Raw genomic sequence first — 16,063 nt, forward strand, 5'->3', positions numbered from 1 at the left:
TTCCATGACTATATAATTATCAAACAGTTATCATACTGTATCATCATTTTGCACTAGCATGAATTTAGTGTAAATTAGTGGAAAATACGTGGCTGCCATATTCTAAAAAAAATAAAATATTCCAAATTATCTTGTGGCACAATCTTTATTCGTTAATTCCTTTTTAACAATGTGAAAATAAAAAGAACATCAACATGTGAGTAATCAGTAACAATTAATACAGGCTGATATATTTATTCAAGTTTTCATTTTCCTATTTCACTTTTAGTCTTCGCCGGTGCTGACAGCTATACTTTCAAGTGAAAACAAAACTCATGCAATCTATGATAAATGAGGCACTCGTGAAAAATATGTGTCAATATAAATTACAAACATAAAGCATAAAACACACCAGGGCAAAGGGACACTGCCTGTAATTAGAAACTCATTGAGACAGGCATGTGTCTTTTTTTAATGCATATTACAATATAACACTGGCAGCAGTAATTATTTTAACATCTGCATGATTTGGCACCAGCATGATTTTCTTTTGCTTTCAGCTTTGCCCTGCAGCAACAACCACATTTAAAACATTTCTTAGTGTTGCACTTAAAACATTGGCAGTATCTTCATGTTACTTGAGATCTATGAAAAAGGCATATTTGAGTTTTATGCATGAGCTCCAACACTAACTATCTTCAGTGACTCCGTCCTGTGACTGTCTCACAGACACAAACATGCAGCCCAACAAAATCAATATTTGCGGGACATGAGCTGGATAAACTATTTCAGTTACCATTCACATTAAACCCAACTTTAGTAGCAGCTGACTGATTGTCTAACTGAAATTTAATTGTAGAAAACTAGTCTGTTTATTCCTATTTACTTTTGTCTACTTTCGTTAATTATTAAGACATATAATTTAATCAAAGGTTTTTTGGGGGAACTTTTTAAAAAAAAGTATTTAAGCCTGAAAGCTGGGAAGCAGTGCAGGAGGGAAAGTCATCAAGTCACCCCTAAAGTACAGTGTTTGTAATTTTGCACACAAGGGAGCTCATCTGGAGTTGGCTGAGGTTTAATAATTCGCTCAGGGAGCATGTAAACAAATGTTCTTTGATCATTTAGCTATTATACATCCTGTAACCGGATGCAATAATACAACATTTTTAAAAATCCAGGACAGGTAACACACTGCTGTCACAATCATTGTCACTTTCTTCTTCCTCCAATCACTTGACAACACTCTCAGTCACATCTACTGCAGGAGGACCAAGGAGAATCCAAAAACTGATTTATCTTTATATTTTGTTTATAAAGCTTGGCACGTTTGCATCGATAATGTAAGAATAGCAAACACATAAGTAGTTAACATGTACAAAGACTTAACAATCATTATTTGTAGCTGTTTCAGTCACAATACTGCAATTTGTCCTTTAACTTAATAAAGTGCTTTCCCCAAACTATAATCTAAAATCTGATTACAATTTTAATGCTATTTGGGTAAAAGTGCAGGACCAACATATGATAAACTTGGATTTAATGATACACGAGCACCTCCCTACTTCAACTTTCCAACAACAAGATAGTCAAAGTGTGTGAGCATGTGCTTCACCTAACTACTTATTGCTTCATACTTATTCTGGACATCATAACAAGCTGACTGAGAAACACTGGTCTTCAGTTAAAAGTAGTTTATGTGGCAACCTGGAAATAAACCACAAAAAGTTCTGTGGGCTACCTTTGATTTTCGTGTGGCACAGTTGTGCAACATTCCCACTGCCAGAGAGTCTGAATGAGAAAATTCTATGGCAAGGTCTCAGCTGACTCAAACACAGAAAGAGCTACACAGAACGACATGCACACACAAACACCACCACACACACTCAATTTTAGACCTTCACTGACATAATGTATTCTGAAAAAACTTACACAAACCTCAAAATTCCCAAATATATTCCTAACTCCAGGTTTGGCTTTAAACCTAAACTCAAACCTTAAATTCTAAAAGGCCTTTCAAGCTTTGTTTTAGAGTTACTTAAACTGGTCCTCACAAAAGACTCAATTGTGGCCATATATACAACAGATCTAAATCATCACTTAATTCCAATTCATCAGTCTATGCAAATATCTGGCAAATTCGCGTTCACGAGCAATCCTCCACACCAGCTTGCATCCAAATGCAAAAACAATTTAAATGCCTGTGATAATGTAGAAACGTAACCACAAATCTTATCTTTAGTGTGTTCCTTTGGAGGAATGTGAAGCCTTGTCATCAGTATAGGCACTGTCTCAAATAAAGATCTGCTTAATTCACATTACATTAGAGCTGGCTGAAGGCAAAACACTGAGGTCAGTATAATAAGGCAACCCAAAGAAAGTAAACCTACAAAAACACATCATTAGGAGACAACACACCCACACTTCTTTTTCTTTTTCACGCTGCAATCACTTTTTATCACAGGTTTAAACTTATCCTCACTGCACTGACTTAGGGGTGTAGTGCTGGCAGTTGTGGATGACTCAGGGGAGGAGCCTAGCTCCACTGTACCCTTTGCCACACTTTTGCATCCATCTCCAGCTACTGAACCCAATTTTATCTCTTTACATTTCTGCCCTGCAACAACCTCTTCCCTGCTTTGTACATTCAAATGCTTTGCCTTAGCAATCCCGCCATCTAAACGGCCCCCAGTTTTGTCACTGACAGCTCTGCCCCCACCCCGAGCACCTGATATGTAGTCGTTAGCAGCAGCTCTCTGCTGGGCTTCCATTTCTGACAGGCTGCATGCCAAAGCCATCTGTAGGTCTTCATCTTCCTCATCATCCTCACTGCCTCCCGCAACCCCGTAGTGGTAGAATGGGGCCGAGCTAAATGAACGATGCGTGGGTGAAGTGTAAGGGCTCAGGCGGGATCTGTCTGACTCAGCGGTTTTGTTCTGGAGTCGTGGCTTTGGAGTGGCCTGCTCCTCTCGTCGGCTCAGCTCCAGAGCAAGGGCCATTTCATCTTCCACACCTTCGATCAAAACAAAAACAACAAGACAGCTGTCTCACTGCACAATCAACACAAAGCAAAAACCTTAGACATAAAGAAAAACACATAACCAAGCAAAAACTTCAGGTCAAGCGGTAATACAAAAACTAAAGCCAAGGTACATATAGTTAAACAAACTAAACCAATAACTAAAACTATGTGAAAAACATTTCCGCAGACTGAAAAAACATGATTAAGACTATAAAAGAAAAAATAAAACTAACTGAAATTATTTTATGAAAAATATCAAGCAAATATCCTTAGTATTTGTTAAACTTGTAAAATTACATTCATCGGTGCTGATGAGGCACTTATGAAGTTATTTATTGAGACTTCGGATGTCTACAAGACTAAGAGTTAATTGCTTTCAAAAGGTTCAGTGTTTTTATTGTAATATCTATACTAATTTTCCTGAAATTTTGCCTTTGGCACATGTCCTCAATTGAATATGATTAAACTAACACTGAAAGTCATAAAAACTAAACTAAAACTAAACCTTGTTAAAAATTAAACTAAACTTAAAAAGCAAACCTACTCTGGGAACTGACTCAAAAAAACCTGAATTAAAAATAACAAAAATATTAAAGATAAGAATAAGATCGATTAAATACAAACTGAAACCTCGTCTGTTTTTTAACACATTTCCCTGCTTGCATTGAAATCTTTTGAATAAGCAGCACTGCATTTTGACACAATTGTGGTTGTATTAGAAAAAGTTGACACTGAATTTGTGTTTTCAGGTTAAAGCAAATAAGCACCAGAAAAAAGTTTGGTTTTTTTTAGTTTTTCTTTTTTTTTTAAATCTCAATTCATTTATTCCGTCAGCATTGTCTCACCATTAATTAGAACACTTTTCAACACACCATCCTCCTCAATCTCTATTCTTTCCTGCCCATTCTCCTTTATCCTGTAGGAAAGACAAATACAGACATAAGTGGAATTATTTAAAAGCCACCACCATTTCTAGTGCCTCTGTGTTTGTGCAAGTGCGTAACCAGTCTTAGGGCTGAAAAATTACAGCCAAAAAATATTTTGATTAACACTATAATCATGATTATCTACCACAATTACTCGCTTTCATTTTAGTGACACAAATACACTGCCACATAAAGATAAGAAGGCTTTCACATCTATGCTTTGATTCATTTCAGAAGAAGAAGAATATAAACTGATAACGAGGGCACTGCTTTCACTTTGACATTGCACTATATTCCTGTTAATTAGGCTTACCCTCTGGCATTTTGCATACAGTGCAAGTTTTACCCCTTTAGAAAAACACAGATCTATAGAGAAACGAAATGAGACTGTGTTGGTATTTCCACTACATCTTTGTGAGCTTAAATAATATGCTGTATGCAATGTACAGCCTCACTTTTATGGATTTCTGAATTGATATTGGACAAGACATGTCATCAACCTCTACAATGCCTTTCAGGCTCTTCATGCAATTTTCATACTGCAGTGTGAATGCTGCATTTTTAGGTAGGTGTACACATTCATTTTGTTGCTTTGTAGTTCCAACACAACTTTATGGTGCCCTTTGCATATGATTTGTTCTTTGCTCTAAATCTAAAGTATTCCCAAACAATAGATGACGATCTGCTTCTAGGGACAATCTATTGAGACAAATACAATTCAAACACGCACATATGCACTGCTCTTATTCAGCAACCACAGTCACATCAAGATAATTCTTAAAACGCTGGAATGTGAAACTGTTTACTGGTGCTAAATTTAATATATTCTTCAATTAATTTTTCACGTTTTGCTTTGAAGATAATACACTTGAATATGTACTTCCTTTGCTGCATAATAGGAATTGATAAGGAATTCCATACTTCTTGGTGGTGGTGCGTTTTCCATTTATGATGCGAGTGGAAGTAGAAACTGATCTAAAGTTGCCCATCCCTCCACCCATGCTGTCCATCCCATCCAGACCACCCAAGGTAGTGGAGAAAGAGGAGAATTCAACTGTAGAGAGTCAAACAATCAAAAAGAGGAGAGGAAAGCAATATTCGTTTTTAATGTATCTAAACCATCTCCTGATATTAATTCTTTTAAGTATTTTTTAAACTAACAAGTGAAACTCTTGATATTAACAATATCAAATATCATTAATCTGGCATTTGTTGATGACATACAACACAAAAAGTTATAACCCCTCTTTCTGTGAGACACTCCTGGCAACCACTGATGATAGAAACAGCTTATAATAGAAGTTTAACTGAGTAGAATTGCATTAATTACCAGTAAAGTAAAGCTGAAAGGAAAAACTACATGGGAAAATCCTCTTCAATCCTCTGCAAACAGTTTACTTATAATATTTACTTCTTTACCTCCTCCTGATGGAAAAGAGAAGAATCGCCCCGGGCTGAGACGAGACGATGAGCTTCCAAATGAGGAGAAGTCATCTGAGTGAGAGACAAAGACGTGCAAGTACATAAAAATACAACAGTAATGGACAATACCTCCCACCCAGTCCATGACGTGCTGGCCAGTCACAGGAGTGCGTTCAGAGACAGACTGAGATTACCCAAATTCACCACTAAATGAAGCAGGAAACAATTCCTGCATGTGGCTATCTGCCTGTACAGCTCTAATGTACAGTACATAGTGCAATAGTTACTCCATTTTGCAGTGAAAATAACAAATAGCAGTTTAGAGGTTTTACTGTTGAGTTTAGAGTAGAATGTCGACCATTTATATTTAATCTCTGTAATATTCTGGATATTTATTATTGAGCTACTCCTCTATATTCAAGCTATTTCTTATATTTGTAACTTTGGAATATATTGTAGCATTTAATTTAGTTCAGTTACAGTAGACCTAAGACAAATTACTCTCATCATATTTTTTTATTTTACGTCTAGACTGAATAAATAAATGTTAGTATTAGTTTCTGAACTAACAGCAGATGAACCCCACCCCAATATATGTTTGACTTACCGAAGAAGCTGGCAAAGGGATCCTGTCCACCAAAGAATTCTCTGAACACCTCATCTGGGCTGCGGAATGTGAAGGTGAAGCCAGGCATTTCTGTAAAGTCTGAGCTGGAGGAACCTGAGAAACCAACATGTCACAGTCAGGAGCGAAAAGGAAAAATTAGGACTAACGTAAAGGAGAAGGAGCAAGTAGGAAGGGTAGGTAATAGTAGTAAGAAAATTACCCAAACACATTTTTTTCTTAAACTGTAGCAATTAGAAGATTGCTAATGATTACTATAATGGATGCAACAATATCACAGATTTTTTTATATATTTATACCTGTGTGTCGCATTCTGTCATTTCCATATCTGTCGTATGCATCACGTTTGCTCTCTGTCGAAAAGGAAAAAATTACCCACGGAAATCAATATCCGTACACATATACATCTACAGTATACCTTGTACATATTAGACCAGTTGTCATCTATGGCAACTTACTGTCAGACAGGACTTCATAGGCCTCAGCGACTTCTTTGAACTTTTTTTCTGCTTCCTCCTTGTTGTCTGGATTTTTGTCAGGATGCCATTTCAAGGCCAATTTCCGGTACCTGAAAACACAAACAACATCAAACATCCATGCTTATATATAAATAACCACACACATAATGAAGTCTAGTTCTTAAACCTCCATCTATGAGATATGAGCTTATTTAGTGACATAATATGATAATACATCTTTGCCCTGAAAAGCAATTTTTTTTGGACTGAAATTAAACTCAAAAAGTTTTTCTAAAGTTTGTAAACTCTTAAAAAATAAACACACAAAAGCACATACTGGCAGTGGCCTCAGTTTTTCAGTGCTTACATAACCTTGCTATCTAAAGTAGGTTTTCACACTTCAAATATATCTTCAGATATATTTTTTTTTACTCAAGTGAACTTTTTGTTACTTATGACTATATTTTCTAACACTTGAAATAGTCCCAGGATACTTACGCTTTCTTGATGTCATCCTGAGTGGCTGTTTTGGACACTCCCAAGATGCTATAGTAGTCCACCATGTCACCTCCTGTAACTCCTCAAAACACCACGCTTTGAAAGAAAAATACAAATACGAGTTTTGTTTGGTCAGAAATTAAAAGCACCAATGTGTGTGGATGTACAGCTTCTGCATCATTTTTAAAAATGCTCCTCTTGACTAAAAAAAACTTTTGTATCTATGGAACCAAGTAGATTTTAAATAATGCTTAATCACCATTGTAGTGGAGGTTATATGAGCTCAATGGATCTATTGGAAACAGTAAAACGACTCTAAAACATGTATTTAGAAGCTGGAAAATTATATCCCCCTAAATTTACTTAAATTATGATTTCACTAAGACAGTGCTGCTCAAACTGTTCAACAGCTGTATTACTGTAGGACTCATGAGTTGAACTACACTGAGTTTAAAGCTACATTAGTTTTAAGAATGCTTTTTAACTTTAGTTAAGTATTATTAATCAGCACTTTAAAGCTAGAATATGACATTAGTGTGGAAGCAGTATGGTTAGTAATGTTTTCATTTTTAACTAAACAATTAGCAACTTGTATGTGATGCATGCATAAAAGGACAGACACTTTAATCTATAGATATTTTAAAGCCAAATACATTCTCTTAACTAGTCTAAAAAAACTCCTTTAGGTCCTTTTATAATATGAAATTTCCAACAAATATATTGAGTTTGAAAGAGTAAATAAAAACCTAATCAGCAGACTTCACTGAATCATAAATTTACCTGTTATAAACTACTTCAGAACGGTCACATGAAAGCATCAAGCCTGTTATCTTTAAAAAAAAAAAAAAAAAAAAAAAAAGGATCTTGGCACAGTCAGCTGTTCTATAATAGCCACAGACGACACCCTAACCGAGATGCCAGTCTCATTTGTAATCGTTTCGGGGCTGAAGGGGACTTCCGAACTGAGGTGAAACAACTAAATCTAACTTTCTTTGCCCCTTCAGGATGAGCCATGCACTCATACAAGCCTCATTACTATGTTATTTCTACCGCCAAGGCATTTGTCAACTGCTGCAGTGCTGACATGACTGCAGGCCTTATAGACGCTTAAATACAGGGACAGATGAACTTGGAGGCACAGGTGCTGTGCTATTCGAGTATTGACATTAGGGCACAATTAACATCATTTGGTATTTCGGTAGCACATCTCCTTTTATGGTAAAGTTGGACATCTGTCATAAATTGCAGCACCTATTTGGATAGGCACAAGTTGTTACGCCTAACCTCGGCAATGGACCTACCTTAGGAGTGTTTTGGCCTAATGAGTGAGCAGTTTAGCCGTCTGTCCACCAGTTTGGAGCGACAATGAATTAGTTGTTATAGCGGTCCTTCTGGACTACACTCCCCCTCTTTTTCTTCTCCTTTGTTGACAGCCGTACAGGCACCTCCCCTGTTTTCGGCCTGTTTCTTCACCGCAAATATTTTCCACCAAGCCAATATGACTGTAACCTAGCGTTAGGGTCTGCGCTGAAGTCCCCACCGAGATAGCATGCGCGCAGTCAGCTGTGTTTGTCCCTAGTGCTCCTCTGCCCCACGCGCTACGTCACCGCGAGCGCATAGAAAAAAATAGAGCGCCTAGAAAATGCCAGCGTTTGGAAACGTCACCGGGCCCGCCCTGCATGCCTCAGCGCCCGCCTGTTGCTCCGTGATAATGCTTTAACCTCTAAACATAAACATATGCCAAAACCTAGAAACTATTTTTTTCTTTTTAAATATAGATCACCCAATCATCGCAGAAATTACTAAATAATTTACAGTCGAGCGGGGAAACGAGGAAACGATTTTACTACAGTCCAGTTGTAATTCTGACATCCCGCTATACTTCATTAGTAGGTAATCATATAGGTAGATTATAGAAATTAGGTTTCCAGTTTAGCACGTGATTAATCGGTAGAGTCATTGATCTGGATCACACAATGAGGACATCATGTAATATCAGAGTTATGTGGACTGCTCAGCTTTGTGTAATCAAACCTCCTAGGCCATGTTATGAATAGTAAAGTGTAGAAGACCGCCTCCTGGTGGGCAGATGGGTACTGCAGGTGGGATGTCAAAGAAAGATCTAGATATTTTTTTAAGTGAATATTGTAAATAAGAGTGAAAAAATATATGAAACTTTTAGGACTTGATATTGGCATTTAAAATAGTTTAATGAATAAATTAGATTCATTTTGTAATTTAAGTTATTTGTTAATCTGATGTCTGTTTTTTGTTAATCTGATCTTTGATGGGGGACCTTGGATCGTAATTGAAGTGGGCTCGACTTCACATCAAATCAGTTTGTTTAGGAGAATAAATTACACAGGAAAATAATTTGGTCCAATATAAGACTATTATGTTGATCGGAGGACATAAAAACTTGAAGGGCAGACAATTTCACCTACACCAACCTCGACTTTTTACCCGTGTCCCTTTGTTTTCACCTGCTGGCCTAAGGAAAAAGTACAGGAAGCAGGAGTAAATCGTAAACGCCTACTGGTCACTCAGCTTGGCATGAAGAGAAGCAGGAAACTGAACAGAGCCTGGAATTTCTTTTCTAAAAGTGAAGTGGAGCTGCCCAGAAACATGGGAAGAAAAACAAAAGCAGGATTGTGTATATCAAGTTTAAAAAGAAGTATATGATAAATTATGTAATGTGTCAAAACAGTGTTTCAGATGTCTCTGGATTTGCTAATACTACCTCACCATAATGCTGATAAAATATCTTCTTCCACTTTGAAAGCCCGAAACTTGTTAAAAATAAATATGTATAATTGATAACTTCAATTATTAGCATTTGAACTAGAAAAGTACTCAACTATTGCAGTATTACACACTTAAGTTATACAGTTGCTAACATAGCCTGGTTAAGCAGATCAAGAATGTCCACAACTTCACACGACACTTTTATGAGAACTTTTATTGACAATACTGACGAATCACCACATGTGTGGATTTTGGTGGGAATGTGTTACTTTCACAACATTTGGAATGCGTGATGATGTTTGATTCTTCAGTACTCTTCTCCCTCTTCATCCTCCTCTCCCACGCTGTCAGTGCCCACCTCTTCATAATCCTTCTCCAGAGCAGCCATATCTTCTCTGGCCTCTGAGAACTCTCCTTCCTCCATGCCCTCCCCAACATACCAGTGAACAAAGGCTCTCTTGGCATACATCAGGTCAAACTTGTGGTCCAGTCGGGCCCAGGCCTCAGCGATGGCTGTGGTGTTGCTTAGCATGCAGACAGCCCTCTGCACCTTGGCCAGGTCTCCACCAGGAACCACAGTTGGAGGCTGGTAGTTGATACCCACCTTGAAGCCAGTGGGGCACCAGTCCACAAACTGGATGGTGCGTTTGGTCTTGATGGCTGCGATAGCAGAGTTGACATCTTTGGGCACCACATCACCACGATACAGCAGACAGCAGGCCATGTATTTACCATGACGAGGATCACACTTCACCATTTGATTAGCTGGTTCAAAGCAGGCATTGGTGATGTCAGCTACTGACAGCTGCTCATGGTAGGCTTTCTCAGCAGAGATGACAGGGGCATAGGTGGCCAGAGGGAAGTGGATACGGGGGTAGGGCACCAAGTTGGTCTGGAACTCTGTCAGGTCAACATTCAGAGCTCCATCGAAACGAAGTGAGGCTGTAATTGAGGACACAATCTGGCCAATCAGCCTGTTAAGGTTGGTGTAGGTGGGTCTTTCAATGTCAAGGTTCCTGCGGCAGATGTCATAGATGGCCTCATTGTCCACCATGAAGGCACAGTCAGAGTGCTCCAGGGTGGTGTGGGTGGTCAGGATGGAGTTGTACGGCTCCACCACTGCCGTGGAAACCTGGGGGGCTGGGTAAACAGCAAATTCGAGTTTTGATTTTTTCCCATAATCAACAGAGAGCCTCTCCATCAGGAGGGAGGTGAAACCAGAGCCAGTGCCTCCACCAAAAGAGTGGAAGATGAGAAATCCCTGCAGGCCAGTGCACTGATCAGCCTGAAAATGTATTAGTTCATTATTATTAAAACCCTTAAGTCATTTAGTTGAGCAAAATGTTTAATACACTCCAAATCTATAGCTTTGACACTGTCAAAGTCTCACCAGTTTACGTGTCCTGTCCAGGACCAGATCTATGATCTCTTTGCCGATGGTGTAGTGGCCACGGGCATAGTTGTTGGCAGCATCCTCCTTTCCTGTAATCAGCTGCTCAGGGTGGAAAAGCTGACGGTAGGTTCCTGTACGCACCTCATCTGCAAGAAACAGAAAAAAAAACAAAAAACGTTAGGAGTGCACGAGCTAGTGTCCTGTATTCTTGCATCAAATTAAGAGGAGTCCCTTTATTTTGCAGACAGTGACAGTTTAGAAATAATAACAAAAACAAAAAAAAAAAAAAACAAAAACAAAACACAATGACAATTTGCAAGAAAATGAAATTTAACCCAAACATCTGGAGTCATTTTTGTTTGTTTACATCCATCTTATCAGTTTTCAGATTAGCCATGACAATATATGCAAGTACTTGTTTATTTGCACGTTACTGACCTATGACAGTTGGTTCCAGGTCAACAAAGATTGCTCTGGGGACATGCTTTCCTGCCCCAGTCTCACTGAAGAAGGTGTTGAAGGAGTCATCACCTCCCCCGAGAGTTTTGTCAGAGGGCATCTGTCCATCTGGCTGGATCCCATGTTCCAGGCAGTACAGCTCCCAGCATGCATTGCCCATCTGGGCTCCAGCTTGGCCAACGTGCATAGAAATACACTCACGCTGGGGGAGGGGGAAAAAAATTAGACAAAGCAAGTTTATGTACACATGAACTGCCTGACACCAGTTATCATATTTTGAACTAGCTATGACTGCTGAAAGGCACAGCAATATCTGGGGCACTTATTTAATGAGTACTAATGGGGGTGGGTGGGCAGGGGGACTTATAGGAGTGCATACTGTTAGAGATCCTTAGTCTACCCCCCATTAATTTACAAGACAATGTTCAATTTGTGAAAAGGAAATACCTCAGTAAGGAGAGAAAGCTTGCTTACTGAAAAGTGTATCAGAACACTAATGTTTAAGCTTTCAGTGGTGCATATAATACAAGCAACGCAGTGTCTGAACTCTGGGTTTTTAACAGTTGAATGGACAGGATATACAGTTAATAACTGCAAGCTCCTCATTTGCCTAAAAGATAGTTTTATAACTTGGGGGAGGGAAAAAAGGCCACATACAATCCTGTATATGGCAAACAGGAAGGTCATGCATCAAGAAGAAAACCTTACCCCCCACCTCTTAATCCTGAATCTCCTCCCTTTCCTCATCCCTCCCCATTTTGTGTCTCCCCTCCCCTATCCTGTCCGGCTCCATAGCGCCGTGTAACGGGAAGGGATGACTGTCTCACCCTCTCTTTCTCTCCACATCCTTCAACCCTAAAATTCTTAACAGCTGCAAAATGGCAGCGAACTAACTCTCACTTGTAGGCCAGACCACTCCTCTTTTTCCCTGTTCATTTTAATCCATCCCCCACTGCCACGATTACCCTGCTCACTACTTTGTAGTTGTGAAAACAGTATCCTGTGCTTGTTTAGGAACTAAAGACTTTATATATTTTCTCTTTTTATACTAAAAGCTCTGCATTGAGGTTTGAAAAGGACAACAGTTCAACTCATTGTCTGATCTGACCTAGATTTCCCAAGAGTACAAAAATGACTTCTCCTTTAGTCAAATGCAAGTACACTAGTGCATTGTTCTCACCGAATTCTCAGACAAGCCCTAAAAAAAAAAAAAAAAAAAATTCTGTATAAATTTAGCTCAAAAGTATGATCACTTAATATAATCTGATTTTAAGTAAACTCCCACACAACACTGAAGACTTGAAGCATTTAAAAAAAAAAAAGCCTGGATATTTAACCCATGCAACAGAAACAAAGGAGTAAGGAGGGGCGAGAGAATGAAAATTTCAAGGCTACGTCATCAGCCAGACAGTTACTCACCATTTTGTCTGCTTGTCCTTCGACCGACGTTGAGGATTCAGACACAAGGCAGAAGTGCAGAAAAAAGGGAGACTCGGAGTTTATATAGAGAAGGATGTGGAGGGGGCAGGCAGGAAATGACAGCAGGCAGCTGCATAGCTCATTTGTGGGAGGGAACAGCAGTTGGGGGGGGGGAAGAGGGAAGTCCCTAATACGTATTTTAATGGTATATCTCCTTACATTTATCTACACAAGATCATTATGAAAAACATTTTTTTCTCACTGTTATATACACCTCACTCCCCTTCTGACTTTCCTGTGTTCTCTTTCCTTTCCCCCGTTTGTTTTCTCTGCATGTCACGTCTCTGTCTGTGTGTGTAGCAGGTGTGGCTCGTTACGTTTCCCAGATCCTCTGTAATCATTGTGCACACCTTTGATCCCATCAGTCCACTAACCAGCAGTCTGTCTGTTGACTATCTATAAGAGTCATTCGCTGTCAGAGCTTTCTAGTAGATATAGTATCCCACATATTTTGTTCTAGTTTAGTTTAGCTTTCTTCACTAATTACTTCTTTGTTTTGTTCTAACTCATATCTCTTTTCTCTGGATCTGTCCACTCATCTAAGCCAGAAAAGCTTCCCTCAACAGCTCTCCTTCAGACACCATCACCAGCCTGTCTACAGTCTTTGCTGCTTCTTCTTCTTTTTTTTCTTTTTTTTTAAAGACAATTTTCCACCTACTTCTTTTTCTCAGTGTGCTTGTGTCTGTTTGCAATGGCACCATTTAGAGTTTCAAAATTAGTTAGATTTTTTTTTAACACATAACTTAAATGAGCTGATTATATTGCAGCATGCAAATACTCCACCCCCACACATTTCTTAACATACATATACACTATAACAAAATCAGTAGACAAGGAGATTGATAATGCTACTTTATGCAGTCATCTGCACCCACACACACACACACACAAAGACTTGTCTGTGTTGAACCACTAAATAAATAATCATGCGAGATTACTCTAGCAAAATGGAAAGACTGACATGTTTATTTGGGTTATTATATGTAAAAGGAAAATGCTTTAATGGTAACAAAAATAGTGATGATAAGTAAACATTCATACAAACAATCAAGTAAGATAATCCAAAGTTCATCAAATATAATAATATGGAACACAAAGAAACTTCAGTGTGGTGATTACAATAATGTATCACAGATTGTGAAAAGATTAAAAAAGAGAGTTTCCAAGAAATGTAGAGCTCAGTTTTAATGCAGCTTTTCAGCCACTCTGTTTGAATCATAGTGCAGTGATTCATACAAAATGGAACTGGAATTCTATTGTTGCTGCAGGCTATGGTCTGAGTATGAGCTACACAAGCAACACCAGCCAGAGTCCGTCGTTTTTTTTTTTTCTCTTGCGTTCATTCTCAGAGTCACAGCTGAATGGTTTAAAGAAATTGACATAGGAGCCCTTTCATAGCTTGCATTCCTCATGGGAGAGGATAGTGGGGGGAGGTGCAAGAGAGAGAGAGAGAGAGAGAGAGAGAGAGAGTTTAAAGCAGGCAGAAACCAGAGAAAGAAACTATCTTAAAACACCAAAAGCACATTGTACTCTTTTGCTATGAATATAAACACTTTTTTAAATGGCACTGTGATAAGAGAAATGTAAAAATGTTTTTGAAATGTTTACATGTTCAACTAAGGTTTTAGATTTGGTTTGATTTGTAAATTTGCCATGATACTCAGCACACAGTGAAAGATATGTTATTTTGGTCTGTTTTTGTGAAATATGGAGTATTAAAATTGTTCACAATTTGGTCACACAAATTGTAACATTGTTAGTGTAGTCATATTTCTGATACATTTATTTTCACTTCAAAAAAAGCAAAAAGCCACATTTTGAAAACCAGAAGAAAAAAATTTACTCTGGATTAAAATCAGTACTCTTCTCCCTCTTCATCCTCCTCTCCCACGCTGTCAGTGCCCACCTCTTCATAATCCTTCTCCAGAGCAGCCATATCTTCTCTGGCCTCTGAGAACTCTCCTTCCTCCATGCCCTCCCCAACATACCAGTGAACAAAGGCTCTCTTGGCATACATCAGGTCAAACTTGTGGTCCAGTCGGGCCCAGGCCTCAGCGATGGCTGTGGTGTTGCTTAGCATGCAGACAGCCCTCTGCACCTTGGCCAGGTCTCCACCAGGAACCACAGTTGGAGGCTGGTAGTTGATACCCACCTTGAAGCCAGTGGGGCACCAGTCCACAAACTGGATGGTGCGTTTGGTCTTGATGGCTGCGATAGCAGAGTTGACATCTTTGGGCACCACATCACCACGATACAGCAGACAGCAGGCCATGTATTTACCATGACGAGGATCACACTTCACCATTTGATTAGCTGGTTCAAAACAGGTGGTGGTGATGTCAGCTACTGACAGCTGCTCATGGTAGGCTTTCTCAGCAGAGATGACAGGGGCATAGGTGGCCAGAGGGAAGTGGATACGAGGGTAGGGCACCAAGTTGGTCTGGAACTCTGTCAGGTCAACATTCAGAGCTCCATCGAAACGAAGTGAGGCTGTAATTGAGGACACAATCTGGCCAATCAGCCTGTTAAGGTTGGTGTAGGTGGGTCTTTCAATGTCAAGGTTCCTGCGGCAGATGTCATAGATGGCCTCATTGTCCACCATGAAGGCACAGTCGGAGTGCTGCAGGGTGGTGTGGGTGGTCAGGATGGAGTTGTATGGCTCCACCACTGCCGTGGAAACCTGGGGGGCTGGGTAAACAGCAAATTCGAGTTTTGATTTTTTCCCATAATCAACAGAGAGCCTCTCCATCAGGAGGGAGGTGAAACCAGAGCCAGTGCCTCCACCAAAAGAGTGGAAGATGAGAAATCCCTGCAGGCCAGTGCACTGATCAGCCTGAAAATGTATTAGTTCATTATTATTAAAACCCTTAAGTCATTTAGTTGAGCAAAATGTTTAATACACTCCAAATCTATAGCTTTGACACTGTCAAAGTCTCACCAGTTTACGTGTCCTGTCCAGGACCAGATCTATGATCTCTTTGCCGATGGTGTAGTGGCCACGGGCATAGTTGTTGGCAGCGTCCTCCTTTCCTGTAATCAGCTGCTCAGGGTGGAAAAGC

At 39.3% G+C, this 16,063-nt stretch overlaps 2 protein-coding genes and 1 pseudogene across 2 annotated transcripts; all 3 read right to left on the reverse strand.

Moving 5' to 3' along the window:
- Positions 1–228: 228 nt before the first annotated feature.
- dnajb2 (DnaJ heat shock protein family (Hsp40) member B2) lies at positions 229–8,507 on the reverse strand. The gene is made up of 9 exons (XM_085374532.1): positions 8,230–8,507; positions 6,929–7,024; positions 6,431–6,540; positions 6,272–6,325; positions 5,954–6,067; positions 5,344–5,418; positions 4,846–4,978; positions 3,844–3,914; positions 229–2,989 (listed from the first exon to the last, which is right to left on the reverse strand). Exons 2-9 carry the CDS (start codon positions 6,991–6,993, stop codon positions 2,379–2,381), a joined length of 1,233 nt encoding a protein of 410 aa, XP_085230658.1. The 5' UTR covers positions 6,994–7,024; positions 8,230–8,507; the 3' UTR covers positions 229–2,378.
- A 1,382-nt stretch (positions 8,508–9,889) lies between these two features.
- LOC146616343 (tubulin alpha chain) lies at positions 9,890–12,992 on the reverse strand. The gene is made up of 4 exons (XM_085373980.1): positions 12,945–12,992; positions 11,505–11,727; positions 11,064–11,212; positions 9,890–10,958 (listed from the first exon to the last, which is right to left on the reverse strand). Exons 1-4 carry the CDS (start codon positions 12,945–12,947, stop codon positions 9,981–9,983), a joined length of 1,353 nt encoding a protein of 450 aa, XP_085230106.1. The 5' UTR covers positions 12,948–12,992; the 3' UTR covers positions 9,890–9,980.
- A 1,867-nt stretch (positions 12,993–14,859) lies between these two features.
- LOC146616344 (tubulin alpha chain pseudogene) lies at positions 14,860–15,852 on the reverse strand (annotated as a pseudogene).
- Between the last annotated feature and the right edge of the window lie 211 nt (positions 15,853–16,063).

This window comes from Diplotaxodon limnothrissa, linkage group LG16, assembly GCF_057381915.1.
Source record: "Diplotaxodon limnothrissa isolate DT_005_m linkage group LG16, D_limnothrissa_male_GT1.1, whole genome shotgun sequence".
Classification (NCBI taxonomy): domain Eukaryota; kingdom Metazoa; phylum Chordata; class Actinopteri; order Cichliformes; family Cichlidae; genus Diplotaxodon; species Diplotaxodon limnothrissa.